This window comes from Topomyia yanbarensis, chromosome 2, assembly GCF_030247195.1.
Source record: "Topomyia yanbarensis strain Yona2022 chromosome 2, ASM3024719v1, whole genome shotgun sequence".
NCBI classification, from domain to species: Eukaryota; Metazoa; Arthropoda; class Insecta; order Diptera; family Culicidae; genus Topomyia; species Topomyia yanbarensis.
The window spans coordinates 179450949-179469118 of NC_080671.1; the positions used below are offsets into that span (position 1 = coordinate 179450949).

The window sequence follows — 18170 nt, forward strand, 5'->3', positions numbered from 1 at the left end:
ATAAGCAAGTAAATCCCTTTATCTGCCAGATCTTTTAATTTACGTCATTGATCTTGGGAAAGTCAAATTTTCCGTCGGTAACTAAATGTGTCAAAATTTTGCCACAGGCAAATTTTGCTGAACATTGCTCAAACATCCAGCTTATTTTTGTGAGAATAGACTGATATTAGACAAGCATAGGTTGTTTCTGAGCAAAGGGCATACCTGCATTACCGACATTAGATCGCCAATCGTGCCTCTAAAGTTTTCTTGTTGACGAGTGCAAATAGAATGTCAGCTTAGCTTGATTATTAGTGATTTAGTGCGTAAATCGTGAAATAATTCTAATTTTTGGACAACCATCTACTTTCCGAAGGATCGTAAATCAATTTTGCCACAATGGCCGATCCGTTGAGTTTGCTACGGCAGTACAACATTAACAAAAAGGAGATCATCGAACGCGACGGGCAAATCATTTTTGGTGAATTTTCCTGGCCGAAGAATGTCAAAACAAACTACCTTAAATACGGGTAAGTGCTTTACAATACCTCAAATTTAAACTATTCTTTATTATTTCTCTTGCAAATTCAACTGTTCTATCGCTTAGATCTGGCAAAAAGGGGGCACCGAAAGAATACTATACCCTTGAATGTTTACTGTACATCCTGAAAAATGTCGCTCTCCAGCACTCGGTTTACGTGCGACAGGCAGCTGCTGAGGACATTCCCGCCGTAAATCGTCCCGATCGTAAGGAACTGTTGCAGTATCTCAACGGGGAAACGAGCACATGTGCTAGTATCGACAAAAGCGCTCCGTTGGAAATTCCAACTCAAATCAAGCGTCCGGCTGAATCAGACTCGTTGGACACATTGGCCAAGAAAGCTCGTTATGAAGACACTCAGGTGCAGAAGGTTAAAGAACAGCTTGCCGCTCGGCTTGATGTTAACAAAAAGGAAGCTTCCGTAAACATTGACAACATCAAGTCCCTCTCAGAAACAATGTCCGTAGAGAAAATTGCTGCCATTAAAGCGAAGCGTTTGGCCAACAAAAAAGTTACAATCAAAAGAACGGATAATGACGATACAATGGGTGTTGGTCCGGACTTACGAGCTATTTTAGATTTTGACGTAGATTCTACAAAAGACATCATCAGTAGGGAACGTCAATGGCGCACACGAACCACTATTCTACAGAGCAATGGGAAAATCTTTGCAAAAAATATTTTGGCCATACTGCAGGGAATCAAAAATCGCGAAGAAGGTCGTGGACGTCCTCAAGCGCCAGTTATAAAGCTTCCCGAACCACCTCGAGTGAATCGACCGCAACCACAGCCGGCTCAATACAATCGTTATGATCAGGAACGATTCAATCGTCAAAAGGAAGAAACCGAAGGATTTAAGATCGACACTATGGGTACCTATCACGGAATGACGTTGAAGTTAGTGACAGAAGGTTCAGCTGCACAGAAAAAAGCCCAACAGCAGATCATTAACAACGCTCTATCCGCCAATCTTCCACCGGGCCGTCCGAAGGATTTGATGTCGACGGCTCAAGCCCGACTGCTGCCACAAAGTAATTCCAACAAGAGACAAAGTAGGACGCCCATAATCATTATACCGGCTGCAACGACCAGTTTGATCACAATGTACAATGCTAGGGATATCTTACAGGATTTGAAGTATGTGTTTGTGACATTTAGTATAGTCATTCTAGAATTTGAGATTCCTTACCATTCATTTCAGGTTCCTTACTACCGAAGAAAAAAAGTCAAAGGGCGGCGTGCGCGACAATGAAGTGTTGATCCAGGTATGAGTTCATCGATATCAAAACCATGTACTAATTCTCATAATCCTATAATATTATTCAAAATAAACTTAACAGCGCCAAAAAGCAGGTGGTCTCACTGTACCTTATCGCGTCATCGATAATCCAGTCAAGCTGAGTGCACAGGATTGGAATCGGGTTGTCGCCGTGTTTGTGATGGGCCCAGCCTGGCAGTTTAAGGGTTGGCCTTGGGACGGAAATCCGGTTGAGATATTCTCCAAAAGTATGACACAACTATCTGAAGCAAATTCGCGATAAACTCGATGTACTTCTTATTTACAGTCGCTGCCTTCCATCTACGGTACGACGAGATGAAACTGGATGCAAACGTTGCTCGCTGGGCGGTCACGGTGCTCAACGTGTCTCGAACCAAACGACATCTGGACAAAGCCAGTCTGATGGTATTCTGGGAGAAGCTGGACTTGTACATGACCAAGTATAAACCGGATCTGCGCTTCTAGAGTAGCTGATTAGGGTCATATTGTCGCACTACGAATGATTTAGTTCTCCACAAATTGTAACAGATTTGATTATATCACATCAACACACTTTAGACGGATACCTTTTTTATCACAGTTTATTCCAGTCGTAGCAGTGAGTCGATTGTAGACATAATATATCTGGCCAAACTGGAGGGAAATAAACGTATGCTTGATAATTTCTATTTTACTTTATTTTCGTGAACTTATCTACAAAAGAATCTTCTAGGCAGTTTAATAGTTACATGCTACACACTAAACTAACTGTCGTTTTGTAAACAACAAAGATTTACATTAGTTTACGACTTCAATAAAAATGATGAAAAATGTTAACGCATTTGACTTTTTGTTCTGAGAAAATTTTTCGTTTACAAATTCATAGAGCTAGCAACAATATCTCAATGAAATCGTGTAATATAGCTCAAAAATCAGTTCCATCCGTTCTTACCAGAAATGGAGTCTCCGACGATACTTAATGTTTAAGTGCTTATACTCGTTTGCTATTCGTTTTCTCGTCTTGTCAGTGGCAGCCACGGCAAAAATTTATAAAAAAAATAGTTTCGGTTCAATCCGCTGATTTTAATCGTTTCAACAAAATGCACTTATTTACGACACTACACAAAAATTTACTATAGCGTAATAAATATTGAAAACACAGTGACGGGTAACACATGTATCGAAAAATTTCAAGAGAAATACTTTTTTCAAATGTTTATTAAAAAAACCTAATACAATATTAATAAATACAGATAGGTCTGCTCCAGTATGACACAACATAGCAACATTCTATATCTCGGCAACGTGTTTCAAACACCTTTCTCTGAAATATTCGTGGCGCTTGCGTTGCTCATTGCGATCCGCGGAAAAATATTTAGAAAGTTTTGCACTGCCGTATGAAGCTTTCTGCGGCCCTTGCTCCTCATCTTCATCGTCTAGCTCTACATCGTACGCCTTCTTTTCCAGGGCCTTGCCGGCTGTCGACCAGCTGAACCGGACAAATCTCGGAAATCCGAAGACGAGATCGATATCAGATAGAAATTTTTTCGTCACAGGGTCGCCTGGATATCCACTACCGTAGGCAATATCAGAAGGCATCCCTTCGCGAAATTTCCAAACCTTTAGCGCATGGTCTCTGCTAACCTTGGCGCATATACTGGCAGCTGAAACAATTGGATAGGTACTATCGGCTTTCTTAGCCACGGTAATTTTGAACCTCGGGAAAAGTTCCTGTAACTTTGCCTGATACTTTTCCGGAGGTCCCACGGTGTCGACATATACTTCGGATATATTAACCTCGGCTTCGATAGCCATATTGATCAGTCCAATCGCCGAATCCATCGAAACTTCGTTTAGCGAGCGCTTTGTCCGACGCAACATGCTCATGGAAATCTCATTCGGTGAAATTACTTCAACCGCCCAACCAATACTTTGGACGGCATAATCCTTCTGGTTTATATCATCAAATATCAGGTCCCTTTTCTCCTCTGTCAGTTGCTTCGAATCGGCACATCCCAATTGTTTCAAGACATCCGCTTGACTTTTTGGGTTAAATGCGATACCGTAAACCATAGGCCCTATAAACTAAAACTGATTCACTTGCTAATTTATATACAATTAATGAGAAACGACTTACCCAGCACGGGACCTCGTCCGGCTTCGTCAACACCAAGTACACATGGTTCGTCCTTGCAGATTTGGGGAATGTCTGATATATAGGTAAAGTTTTTAGCGTTGTCTTTAGTGCTGATGTATGGACCGAGCGATTCTAGACTATTAATTTTCAACTTTTTAGATTCAGGCTCGTCGGAGTTGGAATTTTGTGGTTTGGGCGAGGACATTATCTATTTTTACAGGAATCTGATACGAGGAATGAAGTTCAGAGTGTAAATAAAAATTATGCGCGCGAAGCAGTTCAACCGGTTCACGAACACTAATGGCATTCTGGTTAGTTTCTGTTCGCATTCCGGCTCCAGTGACACAATCGATTTGTTAGAATTGGTTGTGTCACTGGAGCCGGAATAGGAACTGAAACCAGCCAGAATTCAAGTTCATTTCCGACTGAACTTTACTGGGTGCATTTTCTTGTTTGAAAACAATTCCTTTTGCCCACACTGATAAAAATTCACACTAAAAACCATATGAAATCGTTTTCGTGTGCACTTGCACGTTGAAAAGCAAATCAAATGATTTCCCTTCGAATTTCACATCAAAATCTATTATACAACGCAGTTCATGTGGTGTTTCAAATTACCCTCTAAGAACGGTTGGTTTCAAAATCGTCCAATGAAGGACGTTCGTTGGACCAATTTAGACGACGTCCAAATAACCGTTCAACAAACGTCCATCGTTGAACCCGTGTTGAATGATTTTGAAACAATTTTTTGGACGTCTCATGACGACAGTAGTGCACCTGGTTTGGATATCCCAACTACAAATACCTTCGAAACCGTTAGAGATTTTACACAAGTGGAATGCTGAAGATGGACGTCTGTTCTCTGTGGTCTAATAGTTAATAATCGCCTTGTTTGTATGATTTAACAAGTGTTTCCACTTTTAGATCCTTTCGAGTTTTTTAGATCTTTTAAGCACAGAGAACAGACGTCATCATTCAACTTTTGTAAAAATCCCTAACGGTTTCGAAGGTAGTTAGGATATCTTCACCAGGTGCGCTACTGTATGTAGTCATGTTTTTAGTGGACGAGTTCGATTGAATTGACAGCGGTTATACCTCTACCCAGTCAAACCCGGTCAAACCATTCGGAATTTGATTCGGAATCCTGAATGGAGTCAGTATGGATTCCAAATCAAATGCAACAACCGATTCTGAGTCGGAATCGGTTGTTGCATTTGATTTGGAATCCATAATGACTCCATTAAGAAATCCGAACCGGTTCCGGAATGAGTTTAACTGGGAACCAGTTCGGACTTCTGAGTGGATTCAGTATGAATTCCAGCTCAAATGCATCAACCGATAGAGTCGGAATCGGTTGTTTTCTTTGAGCAGATTCCATACTGAATCCATTCAGGATTTCGAACCTGTTCCGGAATGGTTTTAACCGTTTTAACGGATAGTTGGGTAGGCTAGTGTGGCGGCGCTAGTGTTTATCGTATATTAATTCAAATGTTTACACACGTTTTTTAAATATTTTTGTTCGATCATGGATGTCTGTTCTCTGTGCTGTAGAGTTCATCGATGTGACTCAAATCATCACATTCCTGTGGTTCGGGTGCAACATCGCGATTTTGCCGGCGTTGAATAATACGGCATTTTGCATGTTTACTGATTGTTGACTGAACCTATAATTAGTTAGGCATAAGAAATTATATGGTTGTTGGTCATTTGGAATAAGATCATTGACTTAACTGTTTATCTATGCTATGCTTTGAAAGATATTTGGCATAACAATCGTTTCGAATAAGGGTCATGAGTTTATGGTACGAAAAAAAAACTTGTTAATGCGCATTCATTCTGATTTCAGTAGATAGAAATGTTTGAAAGAAGGAAACAATCACCAAGTTAGATTAAGCCGGCCAAATGAGTGGATCACCAGTTTACTGGCAAACGTTGTTTGGTATACAAATTCAAAGAACTGCTCATGTTTGAAAGAAGGAATCAACCGCTAAGTTTGAGAAAATCGGGCAAACAAGTAGATTACTTGTTTACTTGCAAGAGCTATTTGGTATATAGATTTCAACTATTCTTATCTGAATGAAAAAAAAGAATCAACCATTATTTTTTAGTAAACCGGGCAAACGAGTGGATCAAGTCCCCTTGCAAACTTATTTGGCATGCAGATCCGAGGAACTATTCATGTTTGCAAGAAGCAATCAACCCCTAAATATGAGTAAAACGGACAAACGAGTAAATCATCAGTTTACTTGCTATTTGGAATACAAATTTAAAGAACTGCTCATGCTTGAAAGAAGGAATCAACTCTTATGTTTCTGGCAAGCGGCTATTGATGTTAATGCCGCGAACGAATATTGCTCCAAAGACAGCGGAGCAAGTGGTGTGAACTTTTCCTCTTAGCCGACAGCAACCGGGAAATCAGAGTAATCTCAACCAATACCCAGATTCGATGACGGGAATGATGCGGAATGCATCAATAACTATGACGAAGGTATGCTCAAAACTGTTTCTGGGCATCAAACTCCTGTTGAAATTTAGATGATGTCGCTAATAATTTTCTGATCCCATGTGGTTTCCAAACTCGCAATGGCGGTGTTGGTATACTGCCGTTGTAAGTTTTATTGTCCCATGTTCTATTGGATTCCCTATATACGTGGGCCAATTATGCGTAGAACGGCAGTATAGAGCATGATGAAGATGGACGCAGTGGTTTGATTTTTTATGGCACATTTTATGAACTGACCAAAACAACGAAAGCTGAGAGAATGTCTTTTGAAGACTGCTTGCTTGTTTTTAACCCACCAAATGTACTGTTTTATGCCTTAATAAATTTCAGGGTCTATTGGAGAACAGTGGACAGCAAATAGGAGTTTTAAGGGACGTCTATGGCTGTTGTTCTTCTAGATTTCAAAACATTTTGGGTGAAATCGCACTTATTGATCAGTTTAACACTTCTTGTTGAGATCAACATCATTTTTGAGTTATCTCTTCGGTTCTTTCGAATTGAAGTCACTACAGAAAACGTGAATAAGTGGGAACTTAACTTTTATTTATACATTGGTACATTAAAACTGTACTAATGTCATTGCAAACGGAAAATACAGCAGGATAAAATATCTGCCCTTTCCTTTGCAGGATCCCGATGGTGAAGTAGAATTTAACCGAAGAGACCTGAAACATGAAAAATTAACATCAATATTGTGAAATAATAACGTTAGTTTTTATCTTACCGAATCCCATGTCGTCATCGGATTCCTCTGGTTCTTCTTCCTTCTTCTCTTCCTTCTTTTCGGCGGCGGCAGGAGCAGCGGCAGCAGCACTGCTAGCGGCCGGAGCACCACCACCGGAACCAACGCCGGATCCGATATTTGTAATCAAATCCTTTACGTTGATGCCCTCCAGGGCCTTTGCGAAAAGACCGGGCCAGTATGGCTCGATTTCCACGTTGGCAGCCTTGAGAATGGTAGAGATTTTCTCATCCTAGAAACAAATTGTGCTCTATTAATCGTACGGAATCCTGTAACATGGGGTTAATTTAGGTCAAGCTACACATAGAGGAAACAACAGCACGTCTGTAAATTAACGTTTGGCTAACATAACCTGCAACGCAAATATTGCATTCAAATCCAAATATGCAGATATGGAAATTTCGTTTCAACCAAACGTTACGACTTAATTCACCAGCAAAAACGAGTGATTAAAATAAACCGAACTACTATTACACTTTTGCAGAAACATGCTCTAAAAGGAAAATAAACTTAATGCGTCCAATGCGACATATCGTTTGCCACAAATATTTCAACAAAATTTAATCTTTTTAATACTTACGGTTACGGCAACATCGTCATCAACGAGGATGAGCGCCGAATACACACAGGCTAATTCAGCTTTGTTTAGAGCCATTTTAAAATGAAAAAACCGTGCAAGTCGTCAAAAATCGACCTTAGCTCCAAAAGAGAACACTGCACAGTATGGAATCAACTTTGCAAGAGACTGCACCGAACGCTGACGACAGCTGCGTTGGCGGAAGTAGTAAGTTTGCGTTTATGTATTTGACGTTCCAAACGTCATACGTTCAAGTGCGTTCGAGTAATTTACACTGAACCAAACCTACAAACAAAAAAAACAGCAAAAAACAAATTTTGGTTTTAAATATTGCGAATTGTTTCTAAAATCCACATCGAGATGCCTATTGATTTTACACTACACATAGATTTTTGCGATTGGCGGAGGCATATACAGCGCAAATTCGTTAGTTGGGGGTTCGCTAGTTGGGCTGTTCGTTAGTTTGTTTTTGTTGATAGAAATGAGAGGTAAAATGCGAAAATATCCAAACCACACGTTCGTTCTTTTCATGTGCTCACTGCTCTTGAAAATCAATGGATACACAACACCTCAATTTCAAGTGTTTTGCTTATGGATCCCATGAACTATACACACTTAATTCATATGTTTTCCTTATAGATGCAATCTTAGTGCCGATGCATTGAATTCCATAAAATCGTCATGTTCCATTCAAAAGCATGCTGCACTTGAAATTCAATGTATTCATAGCACTTTAGCTTTAAGTGCTTTTATTTTGGATTTCATAAACTTTTCATTTCATTTTAAAGTGTTTTGGCTATGATTTTGCGTTGCGTGAAATTGCATGGCAAAAAAGGCGGATGGAAGGAATGAAAATTTACGCTGCGCAATAGGTTTTTCTCAACAGATTTGTATTTTTGGGTAAGTCTACATTTCTTGATTTTTTCAAGTTTGTTTAATAGTGCTTATGTACAAAAATTGTTACAGACAATAGATGATTTAGAAATTTTAAAGTTACTGACCAAGCAACGTCGAGCATGCTCGAACCAGTCGAGAAAGATTGAAATAGTCATGGGTAAATATATATGTAATATGTCCAGACATTTGATTTGACGAATTATCATTTATTTATAGCATAACGATTTCTTTATACCGGAATGGAATGTCCTGGAAGCAGCATTTACAACGTTCATATCAGCATCGATCCAACTGTGCAGAAAATAAATAAATAATAAAAACAAATATATTGTTTGAAATCAAATAATTGTTTCTATTGAATTTCATATGTTTGTAACTCCAAACTCAATAAAGTGACATTTAAATCACAATAACGCAACAATAAATTGCTTTAGAAATGTTATTGATTATCAAGTGGAGGATTCAATGATTTTCATATGCAGAACACTTTAATTCACGTGTTTTGCTATTGAAATGGTTATCCATGGTAATGGATGAATCTCAAAGTGTTTCGCATATGAATTTCGTGTGGATTATTTCATAGCACAGATCCAAGTGCGAAACACTTGAATATAACGTGCGAATTATTTTCAGTGCAGAGATTCTGTAAAAACTCTAAATTCAGTTTTGGATATTCTGGTGCGGATAGAACTTTACAATATCATTTACCCTATACAAACAAACTATCATACACAGAAAAAAAATATTGGTAAAAGTAAGAGTGGTCGGCTCTTTGCAAAAACAACCAACGCATACTGTTAGGTTGAAAATAAAACTTTTAAATTCTATATTAAATTTGCAAAAGGGCGAATAAGATTTGTAAACAAACTTTTATTTTGATGGTTTCTCTTAATTTATTATAATTTAGAAGCAGAAAACAATTGAAATTACTTCTACGAAGGGTAAAAATTTACATTAACTCATATTTTTCATGAAATTCCACTCTGCAGCACACTAATGAGCGAAAAAAGTTTGTTTACAAAAACACTTTCGCCCTTTTGACGAATTAATATTGAATTAATTAAGAATAATAGTCAATATAAAAGTTTTCCTTTTAATATATTGAAGAATAGTATAGAATGAAAGTTTTATTTTCAAACCACTTGGTTACTTTTTGCTAAGAGTGAAAAATTCTTATTTTTACCAACATTTTTTTCTGTCTGTCGTCATTACTGTTTCAACATTGTTCGACGAAGAGTTTTCACAATTGATTTATAATTAAAATTTCATGTAACAATCAAGTTTACTGTTCAGCGAAAAATTGTTCCAGTAAATTGACATTAAATTTAAATGTAGTCGAGACAAAAAATTTAAAGGAAAAAAAACCTTTTTTACTGTAAAAGTATATTTCACGTTGAAATTTACTGTAGAAAAGTTGTCTATTGGTTTTGCATTGTAAGCATAACACTAGAGTTTACTTTTTTATACAGGTTTTAACCTTATGGTCATTCACTCTTTCCAGCTTAGAACAATCTCTTTGGAGCAATGTCCCGGTCAAACCATTCGGAATTTGATTCGGAATCCTGAATGGAGTTAGTATGGATTCCAAATCAAATGTACCAACCGATTCTGACACCGATTGAGTCGGAATCGGTTGTTGCATTTGATTTGGAATCCATAATGACTCCATTCAGAAATCCGAACCGAGTCCGCAATGAGTTTAACAGGGGTCTAAGCCCTATGTTTGCAGTTGGGACCCGAACCCAGGTGAGCTGCGTACAAGACAATCGATTTACCAACTACGCTATGCCAGCCCCCTGTACTGTAAATTATTGTAAAATTGCTGTAGTGTCACAGTGAAAATTTTGGTTTTGTTCTTCACATTTTTCTTCGAGATGGCTTTTTCTGTCTGTGTAGAAAATAACGCATCAGAATAACTTTATGCGTTTCGTTTTGTTTTCATTTTGTATTTAATTTGGATGTGTTTGTGCGCTTGTCAAAAAATTGTAGCGAGAATGAAGTTGTGGAAAAGCAAAACATCCATTGTTTTTGCGGTCTTTATATTCTGTAATTTTTAATCAGTCAATTTGATTGGAAATTAAAAAATAGGTATTATTTTAGTGCAGGTGCTTTGAATTATTTCGTAAAATAGTAAGTTATCGTTTGTCACTTGAAAGTTCAGTGTTAAACTGCGTCAGAGCAGCAGCCGGAACGATGAGCTTCTCGAGCGATGAGGTGAATTTTCTTGTTTACCGCTACCTCCAAGAATCAGGTTAGTTCTTTCTCGGCTTCTCAATTCAAACTTAAGCTTTACAATTAATGGTTGTAGGTTTTTCCCACTCGGCGTATACATTCGGAATCGAATCGCACATTTCGCAAAGTAACATAAATGGAGCACTGGTTCCACCGGCCGCATTGCTCAGTATTTTGCAGAAAGGCTTGCAGTACACAGAAGCAGAAATCAGCATTGGTGAAGACGGAACCGAACAACGTTTGGTAGAGAGTTTAAGCCTGATCGATGCTGTCATGCCAGAAGTGGTTGCTATCAGACAAAATTTACAAAATCAACAAAAGCAAACTATTAAGACCGAAACGACTGAAACAAATGGTACTACCAGCACCACGTCTGAGGAGACATCGACGGCTCAAACGACAACTTCAACGACTACGACGACTACGTCCGCATCAACTCCAGCTCCAGCTGATAGCATGGAAGTTGATCAGAGCATCGAGATTCCGGCATCGAAGGCCACTGTTCTGCGTGGTCACGAAAGTGAGGTATTTATTTGTGCTTGGAATCCAAGCACAGATTTACTCGCCAGTGGTTCTGGTGACAGTACCGCCCGTATTTGGGATATGTCCGACAATTCAACTAACCCAAATCAGCTTGTGCTAAGGCATTGCATTCAGAAGGGTGGAACGGAAGTACCCAGCAATAAGGATGTTACATCGTTGGACTGGAATTGTGACGGAACACTTTTAGCAACTGGTTCCTACGATGGGTACGCTCGCATCTGGCGTACCGACGGGTTGCTCGCAAGTACTCTGGGGCAGCACAAGGGACCAATATTTGCGCTCAAGTGGAACAAACGTGGTAACTATATTTTATCGGCCGGTGTAGATAAAACCACTATTATTTGGGATGCCGCCACTGGTCAGTGTACGCAACAATTCAGCTTCCACTCAGCTCCGGCCTTGGATGTAGACTGGCAATCAAACCAATCGTTCGCTAGTTGCAGCACAGATCAGTGCATTCATGTATGCAAATTAGGTGTTGATAAACCGATCAAATCGTTCCAAGGGCATACGGTAAACTATTAACTAATTTCACTATCCTCTTATCGCTATCATTTTTAATTTTTTTTTCTTTTATAGAATGAAGTAAACGCCATCAAATGGGATCCACAGGGTCAGCTATTGGCGTCCTGTTCGGACGATATGACATTGAAGATTTGGTCCATGAAACAGGACACATGCGTTCATGATCTACAGGTTATACTTCTAAAGACAATGCTATGAATACCTTCCAACAATATCTCGTTTATCTTTTAAAGGCTCACTCCAAGGAAATTTACACTATTAAGTGGTCGCCTACAGGAACAGGCACAAACAACCCAAACATGAACCTCATTCTAGCAAGTGCTTCCTTCGATTCTACAGTGCGTCTGTGGGACGTTGAACGAGGTGCCTGTATCCACACATTGACAAAACATACTGAACCCGTTTACTCGGTTGCATTTAGTCCGGATGGGAAGTTCCTCGCCTCTGGAAGTTTCGACAAATGCGTTCATATTTGGAGCACACAGAGTGGTCAATTGGTGCATAGTTACAAGGGCACCGGTGGTATTTTTGAGGTTTGCTGGAATTCGAGAGGAAGCAAAGTTGGTGCCAGTGCCAGTGACGGCAGTGTGTTTGTACTAGATTTAAGGAAGTTATGAGCGGGACCGACGACCGCAGCCGAGAAGAAAGCCAATTCTACCGGCGCTTAAGTTGTGACAATACAGCATCATTCGCTTGGGAAAACTGCACATTTAAACATTTTAACACTTCATTTTGTGTTAATGCTTAGTATTTAAATAGTTTGTAGTAAAACCACAGAGAATGGCAAGTTTTTCTGTTGTATTCTGGATACTGCACCAGTTCAGTTTGAATTGACCGTAATTCGATCACTTGACATATGAATCGTATTTTTTAAATCTGGGTATATCTAATCCTTCAATACGATCCTGTTCCAGATTGTAGAGTAAAATCTTAGGGATAGATGATATAACAGGCTTCACAGTATCGTTTTCCGTATTTTGGTCGTGTGTCGACAGACCCCTAATTTGGAGACAAGAGTCTTGTTGCGATATTTAAGCTATATACTGCCAGATAATTTTGGAGTATTGAAATGAAAAAATAAGTATACTAATCAATAGCGTTTTGGCTAAATATCATGTTTAAGATCATGTTGCAATCAAAAATTGCATTCAAAATTAATCACTAAGGCGATAAGGAAGCTTCAATATCTAAACCAATTTTTATCTGCGTATAAGAATTAGGATTATGCGATTGGGGTTTATGCATAATCAACCTAGAATAGTCGACTTAGATGTTCAAAGTAATATTCGTGGAAACATAATTAATTATTAAGCAACCGATAATTGCCGAATTATGTGTAATCGTAAAACATTCTACTGATAGATGTAATAAACTTCATGAAAACCCCTAGGTGGCATTCTATTTCTATTCTGGTAAAATACCTATTGCGTAAGAGGTGAAAACCGATTATAACTAGTCTATAAGCTTAATGATAGGATAGGCTGAAATACGATATGATTTGGAGGTGTTTTCCAACAAATTTTGGATAAATTCCACGAATACAGCTGACGGACTCACCATCTGGGGATAACTAGGCGGTGTACGATTCAGTAAGACGAAACGAACTACGGCAGAAAAAGCTAGAGTATGGTTTTTCGACAAAATTGATTAAGATGATTCGCATTGCGCTGGATGGGTCAAAATAGCCGAAGAGATATCTGACTCGTATGTGAGATTTTCTTCTTTATTTGGTTGCTTAGGGAGTCTTTCAGTGTTAATGAGCCATAGTATCAGTATAAATATTATTATTGTAGACAACTAAAATAATACAGCGTGTGGTCTGTGGACGTATCGTCGATCCGGATGGCGCATTCACTTGCCGAATCGTCGTTTCCTTTCTTCTTATCGGGAGTGGCAGCAACCGGTGGTACATGGCAATTGTTGGTGGTAGTATTAAATGACTTTAAGCAGGGCTACAGACACTTTATACACAGACTGACGGAAACAAAAACAGTAAAACTGGCCACCATGGATCTTAACTGGCTTCACGGAAGATCCCATAAGCTTTGCATGGGCTTCCTCCTCTACTTCCCCTCACAAAACCGTCATGCTGGCTTGTCTACACTTTTTGACACTTTGCTAGTCTGTGTATAAAGTGTCTGTAAGCAGGGCTTATGTTCAACATAGCGTTCGAAGATACGAAACAAAGATCTGATGTTTAAAGAAATGGAACCATCATCACGAGTTCTCACATGCTTCTTGGTTTCGTGGACGACATCGACATCATTGGCGTTGATCGCAGAGCAGTTGAAGAGGAACTTTTGCTCGTTTTTGCCCTTTAAAAGGGAGGTTATGAGAAGAGTTAGTCGCGAGGCAAAAAGGTGTGTTCCGGCTGCAAAGACGATTTTTTATGGTTTACAAAATCAGCTAAAGTCCCGTGGGCGAAAGACGAGCATTAGACTTGCTCTATGCGAATCTCTGATACTCCCTGTTGTTCTGTACGACCATGAGAGTTGAAGGAAGCAGACTATCGAATGTGTTTGAGAGAAGAATTCTGTGTTCAATACTCGGCACAATAGTAAAAGGAAAAATGCACATACCCTGTACCTAGTATACAAACGGCATGTAGTCTACGGTGGGCTGGACATGTAGTGCGAATGCCTGAAAAGACACCGGAAACGTCTACTACCGACGAACCGACGTGTCACATGGGACAAAAAATGCCTCAAATGTTGTCCCAATAGTTTAAATTAAAATACATTTTCACACTAGCGGCTACTGTATAGTTCGCGTGGTAGTCTTCGTCGATAATACAACAGTACGCTAAATTCAAAGTGTATCGACGTAGTGGCAGGTGAGCTAGAATAGACAAATTTTATTTGATTCATATTAGAGACCGTTCTTCCAGTTTTTTATTATCTTTTTTATATACAGTAATGTTTCGATTATATCACGCTTATATATCCATATATGTATGCACGTATCTGTGTATATACACATGTATATGTACGTATCTTAGTATGCATATGTAAGTCAGTATGTAGATATTTAAATGACTATATATGCATGTACTTAAATACTGTTTTATACCTGTATAGTGACGTGACTGTGAGAATAGGGCCCCACTTGTCGTGAAATTCGATATGCCAAATGCTTCTGATACTGTCAAATCAAGACTGTTTCCTGAGTTTGAAAAAAACATTGCTGTAATCACGAAAGTAAGCTTTATCGATGTAACAAAAAAAAGATTTTTTTCTCATTTAATGACCCAATTGCCAGGATCTTTGCACAGTTTGTGTCCGAGTTATGCCAGGGTTTAGCTCGGTTCCTGTCAAAATTTGCCAGAAAACGCGAGCGAAACCGAGTTCGCCCTAGCTCAACTAACCCGACAGGATACGCTCAGAAATCTGACAGGCCTGCCAAACCAAGACTTACAGAAATCTAGCAGAGCGGTCTCTGCCAGAAAATTTGCTCACTTTTGATATATTCCATCATTGTAATTCAACTACTAAACTACCATACTGATTTCAGTTACCATTTCTAATATCTTACGTGTATCCTATATTGAGGATTTGTATAATACATTTTACTTTTGTACCAGAAGGTAATATTGGTCTGGCGATCTTTGTTATTCGTATATCTGTTTACCCTGCTCCAAAAACCTGTAGACTAACATGATCTAAAATCCTCTTCTTACAATATCACGACGATAGCTCAATCGGATAAGGCGTCAGTCCATTTAGTGTCTACGAAGCTTTCTTCAGTAGATGGTGTGCAACGAAATAAAACTTCATCAATCGATAGAATTAAAATGTGGAGAGGAAGGGATTTTTTTCAGCACCTAATATTTTATGCATCGCTAGATCTAAAATAATGCATGCCACCATAAACTATACGGTTCTTGAATGGTATATTGTCAAAATGTATATGGAAAAAAGCATATTTTGGTATGGTGACCGTTCTTAACAACCCGTTGTTTGTATGGTCGAGTATGGAAAAAGGATAATGGTTATGTTCGATATTATACCAGGCAATGGTTAATCTATTGTTGAACGAACCATATTGAAAATGGTTTTTAAACGTTTTATGCAATGGTTGGCATATGGAACACATTTTTACGGGATGTGTGCGCGTGATAACAATAGCATTTCTTCTTCATATGAATTTTAAGCGGTTTGTAGCAAATAGAATTAACGTTTGGATTTTTTATGTCGTTTTCGCTTGAAGCAGAAACTAACTCAGTTTCGGACCTAACTGCTGTCAAACCGTTTGTTTGAAGCCAGTTTCCAACCTAGGTTATGCGCCACTGAACTGAAAACCGGGTTGGGTTCCAACCTGAAATATATTTCGGGTTCGCTCACACCACCGCTTTTTGGCGAGAACCCAACTCAGTTTCATTAAAAACGTTCGTTTGAAGCAACTAACCTGGGTTAGTTTCTAGGTTCTCAATCGAAAACGACATTAGTGTAGGTTATGCGCCACTGAACTGAAAACCGGGTTGGGTTTCTAACCTGAAAATTTCGGGCTCGTCCACACCACCGCTGTTTTGCGAGAACCCAACTCAGTTTCATTAAAAACGTTCGTTTGAAGCAACTACACTGAGAAACAAAAATATGCATAGTTAGCATACTTTCTATTCCTGTCGCTTTTCTTCTGCTGTGATTTTTATGTATTGTCATGCATATACTTCTAGTAAGTGAGTGGATAGACCGAATATTTTTTTTCGGTCAGCACAAAAATGAAAAAAAGGTATTCGCGAAGACGCTGAGAACGAAAAAAATAGACAAAATTAACACGTGAAAGTAACCGGCACAAACATTACAGTATAATGTACAAATAATAGCTACAAAGAGCACCCAGTGGAACGATAATTCCTTTTAAGGGGCCCGCTGTAGTATTAATATTAAATAGATTCGGATTTTAAACTAAACTATTTAATCTAAATTTAAATTTAATATTAACATTCTAAGAAAATGGAAAAGGAAAAGAAAGAAAGCTTTTTGGGGGAACATCAAGTTTATGCAGTTCATGTTAAGTTCATATTAAAAACACACTAATTTTATTTTTCAAATAACGTTTTAAGCTTGTTTCAAAATGGATGCGATTTGTTATCTGTCTTAACTCAGTAGGAAGCTGATTGAAAATCGTTGGCCCGGCAAAGGAAATGCGTTTCTGACCAAGGTTGCTGAAAGCCCTGGTGCGTTGTAAATTATTGGCTTGCCTAGTGGTATACATACGAATGCCTGTAGTAAACCGTATGTTATTATGTGCTAGAGGGTTGTACTGTGCATTAAAAACATACAATATTGTTTGTAATTCAGTCAATCCAAGCAAGGGCAATATGTTATGAGTATTATTACTATAAAGCAGGATAGTTGGATACATGATTGGCTTCTTGAATATAATTTTAAGGCATCTATTCTGAAGTGTTTGAAGCTTTTTTAAATTGGATATGCTGGCATGCCCCCACAGTGATACAAGGTAATTTAAAAGGGAATGGATATGCGCATAGTAGAACTTCAATAGCACGTGCTGTGGGATAAAAGAACAAACCCGGCGCATAGCCCCACATAATGAAGCGATCTTTTTTCAAGTGATTTTATATGGTCGTTCCAAGAAAGTGTGGAATCAAGACAAAGGCCCAGGTATTTGAAGACTTTCGTTTCCTCGATCATGTAGTTTTCAGTACACGGGTCAGGGTGTTGGGCTATAGATCTTCTAAATGAATGGAAAATCATATATTTGGTTTTGGATAAATTTAAGGAGAAAAGGTTAGCGTTGAAATATTTTATAAGCAATTTTAAATCATATTCCATATCTCGCACAATACCACTACAGCTGGTGTTTGGATAAAACAAGGCGGTATCATCCGCAAAAAGACGAGGTGTACCTTTTAATTTAAGCCTTCCTAAATCGTTTATATAAAGCAAGAATAGCAATGGACCAATATTGCTGCCCTGTGGAACTCCTATTTCGATGCTTCTATACGAGCTAGATACATTTCCAATAGACACGCATTGAATCCTATTCGTCAAATAGCTGCGAATTAGATCATTGGCTAAACCCCTTATACCATAACATTCCAACTTTCCTAATAAAATAGAGTGATCTAGTGTATCAAACGCTTTTTTTAAATCCAGGAAAAGGGCGCCAACAACTTTTTTTTCGTCAGTTTCTTTTGCAATAGAATCGATTAATTCAGTTAATGCAATCAAGGTACTACAACCCTGTCTAAAGCCTACTGGAAGTTATATATT

General features: G+C 38.6%; 4 protein-coding genes across 4 annotated transcripts; 2 read left to right on the forward strand and 2 right to left on the reverse strand.

Annotated features, from left to right (window-relative positions):
- Positions 1–221: 221 nt before the first annotated feature.
- On the forward strand, positions 222–2461 carry LOC131682273 (parafibromin). The gene is made up of 5 exons (XM_058963644.1): positions 222–509; positions 587–1657; positions 1722–1785; positions 1861–2026; positions 2086–2461. The coding sequence occupies exons 1-5, from the start codon at positions 379–381 to the stop codon at positions 2262–2264; spliced, it is 1611 nt and encodes a 536-aa protein (XP_058819627.1). The 5' UTR covers positions 222–378; the 3' UTR covers positions 2265–2461.
- Positions 2462–2966: 505 nt separating this feature from the next.
- On the reverse strand, positions 2967–4196 carry LOC131682274 (ribonuclease H2 subunit A). The gene is made up of 2 exons (XM_058963645.1): positions 3916–4196; positions 2967–3856 (listed from the first exon to the last, which is right to left on the reverse strand). The coding sequence occupies exons 1-2, from the start codon at positions 4118–4120 to the stop codon at positions 3069–3071; spliced, it is 993 nt and encodes a 330-aa protein (XP_058819628.1). The 5' UTR covers positions 4121–4196; the 3' UTR covers positions 2967–3068.
- A 2744-nt stretch (positions 4197–6940) lies between these two features.
- On the reverse strand, positions 6941–7928 carry LOC131682275 (large ribosomal subunit protein P1). Its single transcript, XM_058963646.1, has 3 exons — positions 7741–7928; positions 7143–7392; positions 6941–7083 (listed from the first exon to the last, which is right to left on the reverse strand). The coding sequence occupies exons 1-3, from the start codon at positions 7813–7815 to the stop codon at positions 7070–7072; spliced, it is 339 nt and encodes a 112-aa protein (XP_058819629.1). The 5' UTR covers positions 7816–7928; the 3' UTR covers positions 6941–7069.
- Positions 7929–10602: 2674 nt separating this feature from the next.
- LOC131682276 (F-box-like/WD repeat-containing protein TBL1XR1) lies at positions 10603–13323 on the forward strand. The gene is made up of 4 exons (XM_058963647.1): positions 10603–10885; positions 10943–11922; positions 11989–12105; positions 12168–13323. Exons 1-4 carry the CDS (start codon positions 10828–10830, stop codon positions 12549–12551), a joined length of 1539 nt encoding a protein of 512 aa, XP_058819630.1. The 5' UTR covers positions 10603–10827; the 3' UTR covers positions 12552–13323.
- Positions 13324–18170: the final 4847 nt, after the last annotated feature.

Coding starts and splice junctions, on each gene's coding strand:
- LOC131682273 (XM_058963644.1), top strand. CDS start 379: ATGGCCGATCCGTTGAGTTTGCTACGGCAGTACAACATTAACAAAAAG. Junction 1,658..1,721: donor GATATCTTACAGGATTTGAA/GTATGTGTTTGT, acceptor CATTCATTTCAG/GTTCCTTACTACCGAAGAAA. Junction 1,786..1,860: donor ACAATGAAGTGTTGATCCAG/GTATGAGTTCAT, acceptor TAAACTTAACAG/CGCCAAAAAGCAGGTGGTCT.
- LOC131682274 (XM_058963645.1), bottom strand. CDS start 4,120: ATGTCCTCGCCCAAACCACAAAATTCCAACTCCGACGAGCCTGAATCT. Junction 3,857..3,915: donor CGGACGAGGTCCCGTGCTGG/GTAAGTCGTTTC, acceptor TTTAGTTTATAG/GGCCTATGGTTTACGGTATC.
- LOC131682275 (XM_058963646.1), bottom strand. CDS start 7,815: ATGGCTCTAAACAAAGCTGAATTAGCCTGTGTGTATTCGGCGCTCATC. Junction 7,393..7,740: donor ATGACGATGTTGCCGTAACC/GTAAGTATTAAA, acceptor ATTTGTTTCTAG/GATGAGAAAATCTCTACCAT.
- LOC131682276 (XM_058963647.1), top strand. CDS start 10,828: ATGAGCTTCTCGAGCGATGAGGTGAATTTTCTTGTTTACCGCTACCTC. Junction 11,923..11,988: donor AATCGTTCCAAGGGCATACG/GTAAACTATTAA, acceptor TTTCTTTTATAG/AATGAAGTAAACGCCATCAA. Junction 12,106..12,167: donor CATGCGTTCATGATCTACAG/GTTATACTTCTA, acceptor TATCTTTTAAAG/GCTCACTCCAAGGAAATTTA.